At 42.2% G+C, this 18,129-nt stretch overlaps 2 protein-coding genes across 8 annotated transcripts in view; one reads left to right on the plus strand and one right to left on the minus strand.

Moving 5' to 3' along the window:
• Positions 1-865: 865 nt before the first annotated feature.
• LOC112973530 lies at positions 866-6,679 on the plus strand. Of its 6 annotated transcripts, none has more exons than XM_026081522.1 (2): positions 866-5,912; positions 6,299-6,679. In XM_026081522.1, the coding sequence occupies exon 1, from the start codon at positions 866-868 to the stop codon at positions 2,339-2,341; it is 1,476 nt and encodes a 491-aa protein (XP_025937307.1). In that variant the 3' UTR covers positions 2,342-5,912; positions 6,299-6,679. The 6 variants fall into 6 exon arrangements, with proteins under 6 accessions (XP_025937307.1, XP_025937306.1, XP_025937303.1 ...); XM_026081521.1 differs by having other exon boundaries at positions 6,308-6,679; XM_026081518.1 differs by having other exon boundaries at positions 866-5,481; positions 5,718-6,679.
• A 4,237-nt stretch (positions 6,680-10,916) lies between these two features.
• The window catches only part of TRABD (TraB domain containing), a 28,516-nt gene continuing 21,303 nt past the window's right edge, over positions 10,917-18,129 (minus strand). Inside the window, exons 9-10 of one of the 2 annotated variants that reach the window (XM_026081513.1) lie at positions 17,010-17,121; positions 10,917-14,084 (exon numbers count right to left, since the gene is read on the minus strand). In XM_026081513.1, coding sequence (XP_025937298.1) covers positions 13,907-14,084; positions 17,010-17,121 — 290 coding nt within the window. In that variant the 3' untranslated portion in view covers positions 10,917-13,906. The remainder of the gene's footprint in view (positions 14,085-17,009; positions 17,122-18,129) is intronic. The other variant, XM_026081514.1, reaches the window with a different exon arrangement.

Raw genomic sequence — 18,129 nt, forward strand, 5'->3', positions numbered from 1 at the left:
CCCGCCCGCTGCCCGGCCCGCACCCCGCGAAGGGCGGGGCATGCCGCGAGGGGCGCGCGGCGGGGGCGCGTTTCCTCGCGGCCCTGGTGCGTGCGCTGGGAGATGAGGACGTGCCGGAGCGCGGGGAAGCAGCAGGGCGAGCGGGGAATGGTGCTGCCTAGCCGCCGGGGAGGCAGCGGCGGGCCGGGGTGACCCGGTCACGCCCCGGTGGCGGTGTCAGAAACGCCACACTGAGGTACGGATGTAGCAAGACCGGCGCCAATGGGGAGCAGGCAGCTCTGGGCAGGCTGTTTGTCGGGGAGGGGTTGGCCAGCAGAAGGAGGTGCGACGGCGGCAGCAAGGTGGGTCCAGAGGCAGGAGGACCGAGGTGGAGGCAGAGGACCGACGAGCGGAGCGGGAAGGCTTTGCGGCGTGGGAGCGCGGCCGCCCCGCTGGCCGGCAGCCCCGCGGGCGCCGAGGGAGCCGCCGGGATAACCCAGCCGCCGGACGCGCTCCGTGGCCTGCGACCGTAAGGCTCGGCGCGGGGCAGCGGGCTGGCGCTTGGGCGTTTGCGGAGCTGCAGTTCGGTGTTGGCCGTACGTGCGGCTCGTCAGGTTTAAGCTCTGCAGCTCACAGCTCTGCATCATGGTCTGCATAACTACGCAACTGTGAATCGGTCTTAGTGGTGTGTTACTTAGGTTATAGATTATTTTGCTGCGTGGCCAGTTTCCTCGTCGTGCGCTCCTCATTCGGTAAACTTGGTAATCAGTTTGCTTCAGTTACGTCTCAAGCCGCTGATCTGCAGGGGTTTGAGTGCCAGACGTCAGCGGTGAGCGTGCGCTTGTCCAGGACACTGCAGCTCAGGACCTGAGCTGAGTGATACAAGATGTCCTGGTTAACGAGGGGGGGCAAATCGAAGGAGAAAGAGGAGTCTGAAAGCTCTCTCAATCAGGAGGAGAGAGGTCTGTTAGTACAGGCTATGCTAGAACATGGAGGAGATCCTTGGGATTATAAAGTTATTGGCCAGGATCCCACTCTCAAAGCTGCTGAAAGACACTGGGTGAATTATATATCCATGTATCATCCTAAAGGAGAAAAGAAATGCTCAGCGCTGCAGTGGCTATTGTTTGATCTGGCAGGTGCCTTACAAACGGCAATAGAAGAAAAAGAGCAATGTATAAAGAACTTGCAAAATAATTTGCAAGTGGCTCACAATGAGATACTAGCACTACGGTGTGATAACACTCTGCTAAATGAACAGGCCGAGCAATTAAGAGAATTGAAAGAAAAACTAAGGGCAGAGAATGCTGATAATGCCCGATTAAGAAAAAAAGTGCAGTGCCTGGGTACGCTGTTAGCTCTAGGGAAAGGTTTGGATCATAGGAAAGTAGCAGCTTTGAGTAAGACGGATTGGGACCCAGAGACGTGGGATGGGGATATTTGGAATGTGGAGGACAAGGAGAACTCTGCAGCGCAAGGCGTAGCTGCTGTGGTTACTAGAAAAATAAGACCAGCGGAGGGAGACATAGCTTTAAAAACCCAGGGAGTGGGGGATATGTCCCGAAAAGAGAAGGTCTGGAAGAAGCAGAAGGAGGGTTGGCCTGTGTGGGTAAACAGGATTTGGACTTTAGAACAGTGCACTGCTTTCACGTATGAGGAGGCTAAGCGGGTGGTGACAGCCATAGGGCTACCTTGGCCAAAGGTAGGGGCAATCATCAGAGCCTTGCCTGCCAGCGAGACATCTGGGGGAGAAATCCTAAGGCTGGTGATTAGAAATCTGGGAGAGTATGAGCCCCTCAAAGATAACATGGAGGGGGCACCCTGGACAGATGTCCAGGAGGCGTCAGCCTATGTGTGTGGGAATGTACTACTCCGGGTACTAAAGCAAAGGGAGAAACCGGTGACCCCTGACTTTGACATATATGGAGTGAATGCCGAACAGGGAGACATAGGGGTATTGGCCTGCCGTGCTCCAGAACTGCATAAGGGATTTTTCATCAGCCTGGGATCTACTTTAATTGGTCGGCCCCTTGGTGAATGCATGGCTACCTTAGAGAATGTGGGGACACTTATGGGAGCAGGGGGGAAAGGAGAGGCAAAGAAGGGAGCGACAGGGGCAAAGACCAGGAAGTACATTCCTAGAGGAACAATTTGGAGATTTTTAATAAATCAGGGGGTGAATGAAGAAGAGCTAGATAGTCAGCCCACAGGAGTTTTACTTGCCAAAATGAAGAAAATCCTTCAGGAAAAGGGGATGAAGCAAGAGGAGGTCTGGGAAAAACTGGAGCAGATGAAGCCATCAGCTCCTCCTCCTATTCCAAAGAGAAAACTATATCCATCCTTAAGGGACCTTAAAGATTAGGAGTCCCTACCCCTGGCGTCAGTGGGATTAACCTCCACCACACTGACTTGGGATTCAGGGGGAAGGGGCTACGTGGAGGTACGATGTCTGTTGAAGGGGGGGTGGGAAGTTGTAAATACTTTCTTAGTTGATACAGGATCAGAAGCAACTTTACTAGATTACCAGGGTCCTCCACTTGCCGGTAAATCGGTCTGGATTTTGGGAGTAGGAGGGGGAAGAATGAAGGGAAAAGAAGTAGAAGCTCGGCTGTGCATAGGGGAAGATAAATTGGAGGGACAGATAATTCTGATTAAAGGAGGGCCAAACATTTTAGGAATGAATTTCCTGTCTCAGTTCAAGGTAGATTTGTCCAAGGGAAAATTATATTGTGTTGCTGCCTCAGAAAATGAAGAGATCCCAGGAGTCACCAGGTCGGTGAAGTACTGGACTAAAAGCAGAACAGGAGCAGGGCTAGTAAATGAAGAATATGAGGCGACTCCAACCAGAGACCCTGTCTTCCATTCCCAGTACCGGTACAGTACAGAAGCACAGAGGGGTCATGAGGATGCTCAGGGGGTACAACGAAGGCTTAATAGGATTGGATTTAGAATCCCTATTCCCACAATTTCTGCAGAAATCCAGGGATGTGGAGTACGTGGACAGTGGAAACCCCTTGCAAAGAATCGTAAGCCTGCCCTGGGTAATGCCTTCAACACCTGGGAATGGGCACCATTTGAACAGTGGCAAATTGATTATGTGGGTCCCTTAAAAAGATCAAAGAGGGGCAATCAATTCATATTTGTTGCCATTGACAGAACAACAAGATGGATAGAGGCAATGGCAGTACGTGAAGCTACTGCTAATACCACAGTTCAGTGTCTGCGTGAAATAATGAACAGATTTGGCCCTCCATTCTTAATTTTTTCAGATAAAGAAAGCCACTTCACAGATGCAGCAGTACAGAAATTCCTTAAAGGGATGGGGGTGCATCAATTAACCCATATTTCCTACCATTCACAGTCCTCCAGGACAGTGGAAATAGCTAATAGGTCCATCAAGTTAAGACTGAAGTTAATTGCTGAAGAAAGAGGACTGAGCTGGGACGAAGCACTTCCATTTGTGTGCTGGGCCATGCGAACCAAGAACATGCTAGATACTGGATATAGCCCTTATGAGCTGGTACGTGGCCATCCCCCACAAATGGACAAGATCTGTGGTGATGTTAGTAAATGGGCTAAACAGTCAGGTGCTCCAGATACTGCTTTGATCCTGGAGCAATCAGCTCAACTAAGAGCATGGGCCCATATAGCTGTCCGGAATTACACAGCTCATGAACACAAAAGGACCAACATAAAGCAATGGGAAAATCGACCCCCACTGGGAGCCATGGTCCTGTGGACTCCTCAGATACAAAGGGAAGGCCAAGAGAAAATTTAGGGGTGGTTCTGGCTCATGGATGGGGAAACTCAGTGCTAACTGGAAACAAAGAAGGAGAGATTATATGGGTAGATGGGACCCACTGCTGGGAAGTCAAAGAGAATGTTTCTGACTAATGTTTAAGTAGGATTAATTTTCTGGATTGAATGTGGGTGTGGGATTGATCACAGCTGTGGACCACAGAGAGCCTCAACAAGAACTATCTTCTTCAAGGTGCTCATCATCGATTTAAGACGGTGCCAGGAATATTCTCAAAGCATTCTGGGCCCTGTTCAGTTTTCTTCTGCTGGCTTCTAGTGTAAAAGCAACAGTTTGGACATGGACCATCACTGCTGCTGTTAATAATTGTATTTCCTCAGGGAAAGATATCAACAGAATTTTAACACTAAGCCTTGAGACAATGGGAAGGTCCTCGAATGCTTGGTTTCCTAATAGTAAGTATTTGTTAATAGACCTTCCAGAAATAACTGATTTTATCTTTAAAGGAGCATGGACTGAACAACATGATGGAACTAGTAAGTTAGATATTTAGATTGGAACTATTCTAGAATACATCCAGAGTGTGCCCCTTATCTACATGGCATAATGGCTGCCTGGCAAATATCATAGAAACTGTATAGAAGGTCTAGATGGCTTGAGATTTAGCAAGCACCATTGTAGGAGAAATTGGTGCAGAAACTGGAATACTAAATTAATTTGACATTGAAATGCTCACACCTAAAGTAAAATGGGGGGAATTTTGAGTTGTGTATAAGGTAAATTGGTAACAAATTTCAGACTGTTGTCTGACGCACCACAATAACTACCTGGAATAGCCAAATGTGGCATGCGGTTAAAGCAACTGCCAAGTTAAAAAATAAAACAAAAAACCTTTGAGAGTTTTTGTACAAGATCTCTGGCCATCTATTGTATTCAAGCACAATTGTTAGCTATTGAAACAGTGAATCGGTGTTTAGAAGCTTTTGTAATGGATTAACTTCTTTCTCATCAGGAGTACAACAAAGAGATCCCATATTACAAGGTTTAAGAGATGGGTGATACAGCTTTTCATCTTGATTTGGCTCTTCAGTGATGGGCTGGGGTTAGGAGATGAATTACAAGAAGGACATGAACAATGGGATATTAAACCTTGCTTCAGTTTACCAAAAGTCTTGGGTAAAGGATTATGGGAACATCAGTTAAAAAGGGAATGGTATGCACATAAGAATACAAGAAGTTTGACCACCCAGTGGTTGAAAATGGACAACTAAATGATATGTATGTATTAGTTCTGCATGATCTATTGAGCCTTGTGGACCACAAGAGGGTATTGTCACATGTCAATGGAAACAAGTCAGCATGGGAACTCCATTGGTATTTGGTAACAGTGTGGGTTGTGTACATTTTGCCTCACTTGTAATGGTAGAATGGAAGGATAACATAACCTCTCTACCTCCAGTAGAAGAACGTAAATGTGGTATCTTATTTGTCACTGTAGCTGGTGTTGTATATTCGGTTGCCCTGCAGACTGTACTTTCTCAAAAGCAGAGTTCTGTTTCAGTCCAGTGGACTAATGGCATCTGTCTGGGAACTGACTGACCTCACAGGGGATGAGATACTCAGACAAAATGACAGCATACAGAAAGAAGCTGACAAACCAGAGAGCAGACAACAAGTTGCAAGCCTGATGATCACCTTAGAGAACAAGAAACTTAAAACTGAGGACTGATAGTGAACTGTTAATTGTACGTCATTGGTATGATGTATTCATGGGTTGGCCTCCAAAGACTGCTGTTACACTACACTTAATGCACTTAATCCTGCAGCTGTTATTAGTTATGATAGAAGTATTGTTTTTCTTTATCCTTTTATTCTTTTATTCTATCCATATCTATCTGTTATTCTTTATACGTATGCTTTGCTTGGTTCAAAAGAAAAGAATGCCCAGTTGAATCTCTTACGTATGCTGATATCCTAACAGATGTGGCGGATTCCAGCCGGAAGGGATTGAGCTTATGAGCATCCGGAGTGGTCTGAGCGTCCTTGGAGGAGGTCAGTCAGACCAGGGGGTGACTTGTGAGTAAGAGATCCCGCTGGAGTGCACCGCCCCCAGGAGCTGAGGCCCGAGCAGCTGCCCATGGCAGAGGTGCAAAAAACAAGTTTCTCTGCTGCTCTGGTATGTAAACTGGCAGATAAAGACCTGCATGCACTCAGCTAGAGCTCATGGAAGAATCAAGGCTAAAGTAGAATAGTTATGTCTAGTCACTGGATGAAGTAAACTAAATCCAACCAGATAAGTATAGGGGAGTTTAAGGGAGCCAGGCTCCCCACGCTTAGGTAACTGTATCAGTAATACCATATAAGGCCACGATTGCCTAGGTAATGGTATCAGGAATACCAAATTTAGGTATGGATGTAGCAAAACTGGGAGCAATGGGTAGAAAGTAATTATTTCAGAATGGTTTGGTCAGAGGAAAGGAGGTGCATTGGTGGCAAAAAGGTGGGTCCAAACGCAGGAAAAATGAAGGAGAAGGTATAAAATCAAAAACCAACAGAGGGTAGCTTTTCCAGCAGCAGGAGTGTGGATGCCTACAGCTGGCAGCAACGCTGACCTGTGGACCCAAGGCCACCAGGACGCTGAGGGAGCCGCCCGGGATAACCCGCTGGACTCTGTCAGTGTGTGACCGTAAGGCTTGGTATGGGGGAACAGACTGACACTTCAATACCTAAAGAACTTTAATTGAACATTGGCCATACATGTGATTGATTAGATTTATGATCTATAACTCACAGCGACATATTTTCGCATTATGGTCTGCATAACTATGTAACTGTGAATTAATCTTAGTGGTATGTTACATAGCTTATTGATCATTTCGCTGCTTTGCCAGTTTCCTGGTTGTGTGTTCATCAATCAATAAATGTCCTAGTCAGCTTGCTTCAGTTATGTCTCATGTCTCTGATCTGAAGGGGTTGAGTGCCAAACCTTGTCACTGTCGCAGAGTGTGGTCCACACCAGGAGAGGGCTGTGTGCCACAAACCTTCCCTAAACATATCTGGGCAGCAGGCCTGGACATCCCAGAAAGCACAAGAATATCTGAACGGCACATGCACAGGAATGCCATTATTAATGTGCCTGTGCACAGCTGAATAGGTAGAGATCCCTAAGGATGTAGTGGCCAGGTTCAAATTGCTGATAACCATGACAAAACATGCAGGCTAGAGCTAGTTCCCAAAATGTTCCCTGTCGGTAGTCACGGAAGTAAACCATCCTCTGCTACCAGATGTCGGTAGTCACAGAAGTAAACCATCCTCTGCTACCAGATGTCAGTAGTCACGGAAGTAAACCATCCTCTGCTACCAGATGTCGGAGTGGGGGGACGGGCCTGGAGTAACGATGAGTCTCAATATGAGTATGGTCGTTCTCCCTTTATTAGAGCTTACACAGAGTATATATAGACAGGCGATGGAGCATGTGCTAGCAATAGCTATATGATTGGTTTACAGTCTCTGTTCACGCGCCTAAAGCGAATACATGATTGGTGCAAGGTTGCCGTTCACGTGGAGGGGCTTGTCGGCCCCCTCCTTTACTTGTTTACCACTACTTGTCTTCCCCTTCTGTAATGGTCTAGGAATGYTCAAGGACAGYTCACAKAGMYGTGRGRYCCTCCCTTCATCATGAAGGCAGGATTGCTCACTTCTAAGAGATCATGCCCCTTTTCACTTAACCATTCTTCCACAGTTCCCACTCTGCCCCATGTGAAAGAGAGGCACCAAAAGCCAGCCAAAGCTGTCATAGCAGATGTGGTCTTCAGTGGGACACCCAGCATCTCCAGCTGCCTGAGAAGAGCAGCGGTCCCTCAGTTTGACCAGCTAAAGTATGTTCGACTTGCAAAAGTAAGAGTGAGAGTAGAGCTTTAGCTTCTCCTGATGCTGGGTCTTACATTAGGGACAGACTAAGTCTATCCTCAAAACATTTCAAATGAAGCAATCCACATTAATTTCAATTGTTTAAAAATATGAATCTTACAAAAGAGTAAAAATAAAATTTAATAAGGAAGTTCTTTTTCTTGTCATGCTCCTTCTCTGTATTTCCCATAAAATAGCATAAACACAACATAATCAACCTTTTTCCATATATATATATATATATATATATGTATTTAAATGGCATAAGTCAATACATTGTTCCTGACTCAAGAAGCTTCCTCTCAAATATCAATATAATCACACCAAAAAGAACAATAAATATATGGAAGTATACTATAAACCAGTAATTACTTAGAATGCTTCTATTTTGTGTTGTTATAGTTAATATCAGCTATAACAATGGTGATAAGTCAAAACCAAACCTCTCCAAGGTATGCACACTTAACCTCTTCTCTGAAGGACATCTTCAAAGCCCAGCACATTCTTACACTTAAAAATAAGAAACAAGGTATACCACTTGCAGTCTGTAGATGGCACTCCATTATTACTATTACTTGCATTTTCCAGCTAAATCAGACGGTGGGATAAACACCTATTCTCCACTCCAAAGAACTCATAAAGTAATCTGAAGTCAAGAGACAGCACATGGATACAAACAGATGGATAGGGAAATACAGAGATTTTCCCCAACAGGCCGTGAGCGGCCAGAGACATTCTGCACTTGTCGAAGCTAAATCACAAAGCCGCTCTGCCTTACCCGCCCTGAGGATGCCTAGGACTTTACAGACACTCCTGCTGCCACTGAAGCTGGCAGGTAGGCACTTTGGTCTCTGCAGAGTCATGGTCTGTGTTGACAACCAACAAGTGCTAATCAAAATTTGACTTTTCATCACTTTGTCCAATTTGAAAGTCATCTGCATAGCCAGAAGCAGGGACTTTTTTACCATTACTGTTCGAAAGACATTCACTTAGCTGGGAGGAGATACAATCTACTAAAATATTTACACAAAGAGAGCTTTTTGAAAATGAAGTCTGATTCTTTTTCCACTTTCCCTCACGCATCAAACAATCTCAACGCATCAGTCCCAAGCATCCTGGGTGGGAGTGATACTGAGGACCACGGAGACAGAGACCCCCGCACTCCCTGGGCCTGGGCCACACTAGCCCCACTTCGCTGCTGTTGTCTCCCCCTAGGATATTTGCTCCCTTTTGGTAAGATTAGGGCATGCAGAAGCTGAATGACAATGCATGGAATAACGAGACAACCCCACGTCTGCTTCAGATCAGGACTTGCTGGGCACAACGGCCGCTTCAGCTGCTCCCCATCTCCCCTTGCATGGGAATTGACGCAATGGGGCTGTTGGTGGACGTGTGCTGCTATGGAAAACACACAACTAGTTGCCTTTTTTCACCTGAACAGGCACTAGACCTATTCCAGCTCTACAGTTTTTCCAGTTATTTGTGTTCTGTGGTTGAAATTTTCACTGTATATTTTAGAGGACAACTGAAAGCGCTCAGCACCATTCTGAATTTGGTCTGTCAGAGCTGAAGAAGTGACTCTTCTCCTGCAAATACTTAAAAAAAAAAAGTCAGTCCCCAAACACTTAAGTCCAAAATTAAAGTTTATTTTGGTTTTAGAAGGAAACAATAAAATAAGTACATGAGTATGTCAGAATTACACGAGTGACAGTATGTTGTTTCTTTTCACTGTGTAGTTCCCACTACTGCCTGGCACCTTGAGACAACTTGATATATTTGTCAGTCAGTGCTTTTTAGAGTTTTTTACATTGCACACACAGAAACAGCTTCCAGTGCAAATCCGGGCAATCTTAATTCACCTCAAAATCAATTACTTAATTTGGTTCAGTACTCAGTATAAAAAAAAAAAAAAGTGCCTCATAAACATAACCTTGGCTATGTATGCATACTACATGGGTAAGCAATTCACTTGGAAAACAAGCATCCTCCATTCCCCCAGGAGAGAAGTAAAACACAGTTCAGAGAGGAGTGAGGGAGCGAGTGAGTGTGCGTAAAAGGGATAGAGGTGAAAAGAGAAAGCATCTTTCAAAGTGTCTTCAAAATATCCAAGCCCCAAACTCCTAATCAGTGTTTATTACTGTTACAGGAAGCTCTAACCACTGAGATGATGTTATTTTCTAGGAAATTTACTCATTATTTTAACAGCAGAAGTCCTCCTTTCTTCCCATTGCATATGTTTTGGCAGCATAACAAGAGTCTGGAGATGAAATAGAAGAGGCGGCTGTTACCCTGATACTCAGTGCTGCCCAACTGAGGCAGTGCTTTGCTTGCAATGATTTTAACATGTTTTCTTCTACCATCTAAATGGCTTGCATAGCACTGCTCCTCCCCAGCCCCAGCTCAGCGCGCCGTCGCTGGGAACTCTGCCTGCTCAAGGACAACAGGCCTGCACCCACCATCCTTCCCTTTGCACGCTTATGTACGATTGACGAGTACAGACAATCGATTGACAAAATGTACAGTCAGCCGACTACTCAGTACATTATCTGTACGCAATACAGTTTGAAAAATACTTGCTTTCAGTATCACACAGGGTCTTTTTTTTTTTAATCATATTGATTTACATGTCTCAATTTGAATAATTAACTCAACCCCTTTTCCACTTAAAGGGTTCCAAGCAGAGCGCATTAAGTGCTGTTCAAGCTCTTTGCTAGACTGGGACTAAGAAGTCCAGCATCTTGCAGGACTGAGCATGGGCAAGAAGCTTACCCCCCCCCCCAACTCTGCACCCCCCCCCCCACAAAAACACACACACAAAAAAAAACAACCAAGAAAAAAAAAAGCAGCACCAGAAAGTCACTCTCCATGCCCAATTCTGGGCTCCGAGCTCAGGTGCTTATACTGAGAAGTTAAGTCTCCCTACACTCCCTGTGTGTTCAAGAGGGCTGAAAACACCCATCAAACAGCAATACACAGGGAAAAACATCCTTTTCTATTCACTGATTATATAAGGTAGAAGAACTTGGTTCCCTAATTCAGCATTAAAGACCAATGCCTCACATAGGGAGGTATTTATTCCAACTGAAGTTCTCATTCAGCAAAACTGTGTATTGCATATTGTGAGATTGTGTACTTGTGCTCATTTTCAGAAAAATAATGATTAATACAGAAAATAAATGCCTTTGACAGAAATGGTGGTTAAAATATTTTATTTTTTTATATCATAGAACATACTGCTGTTTACTTTAAACCACTTTAGATTAAAGGCACGCATTGTTAAAAATACTTCAAATTTACATCAGATGTACAAATGCATAAAGCAGATGTACAATCACCAAAAAATACAATATGGCTTCATAAGGTTGAGGCGGGGCTGGGACAATTCAATGCATATTTAAATTTTACAGGATGCTTTTAACACTGAAAAAACTGACTAGAACAGAAAAGAATGGATCTAAAACACTGATTATGTTACATAAATAGCACAACACACTGAATATACAACACTGAGCATTCATGTATGGATTAATAGGATTGTTAGTTCTGCAAATTCATCAGGCTTTCAAGTGCCACTGGGTAAGCAGTGCATGCATATGATCTGCCAGTTTGCAATAGTGGGAAGACAGATTACAAATTCTCCATCCACAAACAGCCTCCTTGAAGAATCTGCTGATAAGCTTTGTAAAAAAGGATGAAACAATAGACTTCTAAAATATTAATTGTAGATAAAGACTGAATAACAAAAGGACAACTTACATGGTAATAATTTCTGGCTAAAAAGCATAAAACATTAAGTCTGCAGGAATGCTCCATGACAATCATTTAGCATTAGTCCCACCCAAGTTTAAGGCTCATTTTTCTAAAATTTACCTTAGATTTGTTTTCTTTTGTGTAAAATTACCTGAGTACAGATATCAAAGATCTGCAGAGCTTTTAAAATATCTGCAGATACCTTAAAAATCTGTAGATATCTTAAAGCAAAACATTAATATATTGAACTCCACCAGCTAGAAAGATCTCAGAAATAAAAAAAAAAATAATAATCTTTTGGTATGTCAGTAAAGCCAGGAGAAGAATGAGCTTAAGCTTTTGCTTTCATCTTTAAAAAATGTACATAAAATGTAATACATTTATTCAAATAGGACTGCTTAATAGTAAACAATATATTAAACCTTTACCAAAAAAACCCAAACAGGAATCAAAATTCAGGCAGTCACTCTAGTTTTCTATAAACTGTTTATAAATGTTGCTTTTGATCCTGCTAGAGATGTCTGGTTTTTTTTCTTAAGCACTAACTGATGGAAAATGAAAGACAAAGGTCCTGACTCCACAGTATTCTGTATTATCATTTACATTTTGTATCAAAGTGGGAATTGCTGCCATTCTTATTTGCTAAGGTTTATTCCCTGCACAACTGTAAGGCCCTGATCCAGAAAAGCACCTAAGCATCATCTTAAGAGCTCTGCAGAATTGGGTTAAATTTAATAGTAGCCTTAAAGATAAACATGCACTTAAATGATTGATGCACTGGGACCCATAAAAATAGCAAGGTGCAAGGCAGAAAAGCATCAGGTTGCATGGACAGACCAGCTCCCAGCAAAGTCAATGCCACTGTAAAGAGCATTAGACCCTTAATTTCAGTAAAAAAGCTTGAAAAAGACAACACTGCACAGATACATGCACATACTTTTGGCAAACAGACTGTGTGGGAATATTTCCAACACAAGGCTTTGGAAATTTACCCTCTAAACAAAGCAGCTGATTTTATTGAACAAACCTGAAGGAGGAAAAAAAAAAGAACACACACACACACCCCCTTCACCTTTTCTTCCTCCTGTCTCACACACCCTTTCCCTTCTGACATGCCCCCCAACGAGATTAATACAGATATGAACTTAAGTCAATTAGCAATTGCATAGGAGCCTGAGGAGCAAATGGGACTCTTGTTTAAATATATCATATTAGAATTTTGATATGACAGTTATTTGTACTGTTGGACTGGGACTAGCTGATTGCAGAGGGCACTTTACAATCAAGGACAAGCCTGTATAAAGTATACCAAAAAAATCCTATTAAATATTAGCCTAGGATTAAAAAAAAAAAAAAAGATGGATGATGGATGGTTATCTTGGAAAATTTTAAAAATCACAGCAGTTTGAAGTACCCATAATTCTTTGTATAAATAGCAAGAAGCCCAAATAAAAACACCACAGCTAGTTTGAAAGTTAGTGGCTATAAATTGAGCTTTGATTTTCTATTAAATAGATTAAAATATTTATCCACTGAGAAATTATATTGATAAATAAAATACTTTCATGTATCAAAAATGAGGGGCAGGTACTATCAGTTCCAGACTTCTTGTCCCAATAATGAAAGGTCTGAGAAATAAAAGTAAATTGTACAGTAGTTCTAGTCTCTTAAATTTACAATACTGATTCCAGCAGGATTTGGCTAACTAGTACAGATTAAATAACCTAATCTAAAGGAACAGAGTGTCCTGTAAACATCTGACACTAACGACACTGAATTCTGATGCTGTGGCTATACCTTCTCTATGCAGGAGAAAAAAAACTCAACTAGCAGCTGTAACAAGGGATGCAATCTAAAGGCAACACTTCTGTTTTTCAGTAAGGCTTGTAAAAAATTTCAGCAGTGTATGTATGACAGCCTGTACAATTCTGAAGTTTTTGGAAAGCTCTTAAGTTTTAAAAAAAAAGCTTAAATGTTTTAAGTATAAAACACTTACAGAGAAGATGTCCTTCTAAATTATGCGTAAGAGTGCCTGGCACCAGAAATGATCATTAGGTATTACTATACCTAAGAAAAAAAACCCCTAAAAATCACAGGTGTCCCTGAACTTCTGAGCAGATGCACCCAATTAAGCTACTCTGTTTTTCTGTTCCTCTGAAAAAAGTCTTGAGCACATACTCTTTAAGCTGTCTGCACTACACCATTTATATATTATATATACAGCATGTATTTGTATATATATAATATATATTTGTGTATATATTTCATTCACCTCAATCCAGAATCATGTGCTTTCATGCAATACACTTACCAAGGATCAAACTTATTCATTATATCATAGCTGGTGTAGCTTTTAGTATCAATACTTTATTACACAGCAATTCAGCTTTGTTCAGCATCAACCATCTCTGACTACAATTTTCATTTCCCTCTTCTTTCAGTCCACTTTGTATTTGTTGCCTCTAACACCCTTTTCAGCCACCTTCTTCATATAGTGCCTCTACTTGATGTTCAATGCCGAGATCTTATTTCTGTCAGCTTCTGAAGATAGCTCTGTGCTGCTGGCATTGAGAGAATAAACTGAACTGTCCTTTGACCTATTCGGTAGCAACCATATCCCATCAGTCCAAAAACTGTTGCTTTTATGACAAATCTGAAAATCTTACTTGAAGCTGATGGAGGAGGCACACTGAAACAGAAGATATAAAACAATGTTAACACTGCATATCTGGAAAAAAAAAACAGGTACTTTCTGACCAAAACGATGGTCATTTTTCCCCTTCCTTTCTAGTGCAGGAGACCTTTCAGAAAACAGATGTCTTACAGATGAGCAATCTATTCTTCCATGTTCATAGGCTACATCCAAATTTAAGCAATAGACAACTCCTCCACTTACGTACGGTACCACTGTTAACAGCTAGGGGCCCCGTCTTGCCCATCACCCCATCAAAATAACCAAGACGACACCAAGACTTCTTGAGGAACACTAGAAATTAAATATTGTTTGTAGAACTGTTTTTAACATTACTATGCATATCTTGGCACAGAGCAAAAAACTCAGAAGAAGTGTAGGCCAGTTCAAGTCCAACATCTGTGCAATTAACTCACCATCATTCAGGGTAATGGAGGAAGGTGGAGCTTTGATACTCTGCATAAGGGTACACTTGCGTGGGATCTGCTCCTATTCACGTGTTCCTATCCTATACGGCCAGTCTCAGAGATGTCTGAAGCCAGCCTGGCCTCTGCAGATTCAGGGAGGTTTTTCAGCAAGGTGTGCCCTGGGATGCCAGGCAGCCAAGCCAGCCCAGCTGCAGCTCCCAGTGCAGGCAAATCAGAGAGGCTTCACGTGAAGCTGTCTCAGGTCTAGCAGGTGTAATTAAATTACATTACAAGTAAATTAAACTAGCCTGGCATCCTCACAGAGCCACTCAGGAACCCCTGCGTCAGGCTCCGGGCATTGGGAGGGCAGTGGAGAAGCACACCAGCTCTAGACCTGCTTTCAAGCAGTGTTACTAGCATTGTGCATTAGGCAAACAGGAATACTGCTTTCAAAATTAAGCTGGCTTTGAAAGCAGAGCCATATGCACATAGTCCTGTTCCTTTAACTAATAGGCTCTGCAGTACTTCGGTGGGCTCTGCACACATGGCATGCATATGTTACAACTCAAATAATCCTCTCTAAGGGGATAGAGAGCTCTCTCTATGTGTCTTCAAAGGATTCCCAAGTTCTCTCATTTATTTATCTCTGGAAAACATATCTAATACATTTACAAGCAGTTACTGTAGTGCAAAACTGTAACAGGCACACTCAGACCAGGCAGGGTGTGCTAACAGGAGAAAACTCAACTGAGTTTAGATCCATTTGATTAAACTAGAGAAAAGTTATTACTGATGAGATCTTGCATGTTAAGGAAACATATCAGAAAAGTTTAAGAGCAGCATATACATTGAACAAAGGATGGGGTAAAACATCTCTTTACACCTGTTTATACTCTATTCTTCCTCAGTTTCAGTCCCTCAGCGCAATTTTAGTAGTATAACAGGAAGAAAACAGTAAGGTCTGCCTAGGGTCAGGTTTAATGTGAGAACCTAAAAATTGGAAGAGCATGGGAAACGCATGTTTTTATTTACATCATTTTCAAGATCATTTTGCAACTTGTAAAATGTAATTAGGTACCTGTAATATCTTAAGAACTTCTCACTTTAGGGAGGTGACAATCATTAACACAAAAAGCATAATTTTGCTCTGCAACTGCAATGTGACAACACCATAAAACAAAAAGATTAACAAGAAATGGGGGTCTTGATATAATCTGAATGTCATCTTATGAATGTCATTTGCTTCATATTATTTATATTTTGTATTATTTTAGAAAGTCAAGTTCATGCAATGTTAGCATCTTACGAAAGATGCTGGCAACCCTTCCACTTAGTTACGGCACTGGTATGGTAAAGACAATCAGGTCAAAGAGCCTGAACTTTGGAAATGATCCTGTATGTAAACATAAAGGCAAGCAGTCAGGCTTTGGGCCATTCAATTCTATAATGTCAATGGTGCAACCAACATTAACCATACAATTACAGGGATTTCGGAAACCCCATTTTGCAGGCCATTTGAGAGGCTGCTCAGAACATCCAAGAGGGAGGCAGTTTTCCGGATGCCTAGGAAACATTTGCTGGAAAAGCAGACTTCTAAACAGTTAGACAGAGCTTCTGCACATTGCATTCTTGGATCCAGATACCAAAACTCCCTCTAAATCATATCTTAGATGCCTAAATACTCTGTTTAATGAGGCTATAGCTTTTTTCCCCCTGTAATTCAGAGCCTCTTATGAAATGGGAGCATTCCATGAGGTGCTTATATAACACACTAAATAGATGTAATATAATGAAGTGTTAATTTTTGAAAGGCTCTGTTATCCTAAACCCACTGCAGACCACTCTCACCACCTTGTCTTATAATTTTTCCTACACTTCGAAAGTCCTGACCCTTGTGGCTTTATAGAATATACACAGTCTGAACATTTTGGTTCTTCAATTCCCCTTTCTATAAAGCAGACACCACATCTATTTTTGTAGGTACTTTTAAGCAAGAGTTCTCCACATACGTGGCTTAAATCATCCCATAATTAAGCATAAGCTTTAAAAGATCATATTATTTACATATACAGTGAAAAATAAATTATGAGCAACTGTGATTTTATGCTTCCCAGAGCCATCAGTGCCCTGACACTATAAAAGCTTTGAAATCAACAGTTTCTATTTACCTAAGCTGGAGTGAAGCCTGTTTTTGCCTCTGCCACCTCCTACAAGGCTCACTTGAATTCTGATTTTAAAAGCCTCAGACATGGATTGAGACATTTTCTTTCTAGACAACGCTATTTTCTCATAATTAGCCTGGATATCCAACTATTTACTTTTTTTTCCCCTTTGACAGTTCCTTTTCTTTTACTGCAAGCACGATCTTCAAGCATTACCCAGCAAGTCAGCAAGCTGATGGGGCAGGGATGACAGTAGCAATGTCTCTTTAAGCTGTGACAAACAAACAAAAAATCATTGCCAACTTTCAGCAAGGGGAGCTGGCAACCTCACCACATAGGAAAGGATAACTTACCTCATTATTTCCTGGATGTTTAAGTCAGAGTTCCAGTTCTTTTCAATTCCAGGTACATGACCCATCCCAACAACACCAACTACAACAGATGGGATGTATTGTCTAGGTTCAGCTAAAGAGAGAGACGGAGAAAAAGGAACACATCAGTAAAAGAACTAATTGCAAGCTATAAAGGCAACGTGTGAGATTACAAAGCAGAATTTTCCAAGAGGCAGGTACTCGTAACACTATACATTAAAATTTAACGTTACATAGTAAAAGTTAATACTTATTTCTCCTACTGCCTCTCGTGTTCCAAGTCTGAACGAATTCACTGCGATGTTTGGATTTGCAGGAAATGTTTGTTCTAGTACACAAAATGGACCAGGACTTGTACTCCAGCCTCAGGGTGAGCGGCTCAGTAGAGCTTTACAGCTAAATTCCTTTCTTTCCTACCCTACATGAGTTCGGCTTCCGTACTGCTTATTGGGAACAGCCCTGGTCTTTGCTGTCTCCTGAACAGTCTGCACAGCCCTGGACAGTGGTAGATGGCACGCATCAAAATTGTGCCAAGACACAGGCTAACAAATAAGCAGAACAAACAATTGGAAACAGTGCTTGAGACCACACCTGGCCCTGTTTCATTTGCTAGTGCAACTTTGCCTCAGCAAGTAGCAGCAAAACCGATACCTTGTGTGCAGCAGCAGGCTAGAAAGTCCACATTAGACCACTCTAACATGTGCCAGCTCTCATCCTCACCTCCAATCTAGGATCGAAATTCCACAGAGCCCACTAGAAGTCAAAATGTTCCTGCAAGTTTTGGGATCACCACTCCCCCAATGAAAAAAAAAGTAATTTCTGCCAGAATAAAAGTAATTCACATAAAATTTTCTTTGTACTAAATAACAATAATTACAAGTATTCTGGTTGGAGGGGGGGCAAGAAAAATAGATATATACATAAATATATAAAAGTGAGAAAATATGTTTAAGAGACAATTCAGAATGTCTGACAGAAAGCGTCTGTCAATCCACTATCTTGCTTTAAATACCAACCCCCAATTTTCATAGTGAAACAAAAAATTTGGAAAGCAGTTCCCCTGCCATGAAGTGAAACAAAACTATTAAAAGCATCTAAAACT

The sequence above is a fragment of the Apteryx rowi genome, unplaced genomic scaffold (genome assembly GCF_003343035.1).
Source record: "Apteryx rowi isolate R43461 unplaced genomic scaffold, aptRow1 scaffold_550, whole genome shotgun sequence".
In the NCBI taxonomy this organism is placed as follows: domain Eukaryota; kingdom Metazoa; phylum Chordata; class Aves; order Apterygiformes; family Apterygidae; genus Apteryx; species Apteryx rowi.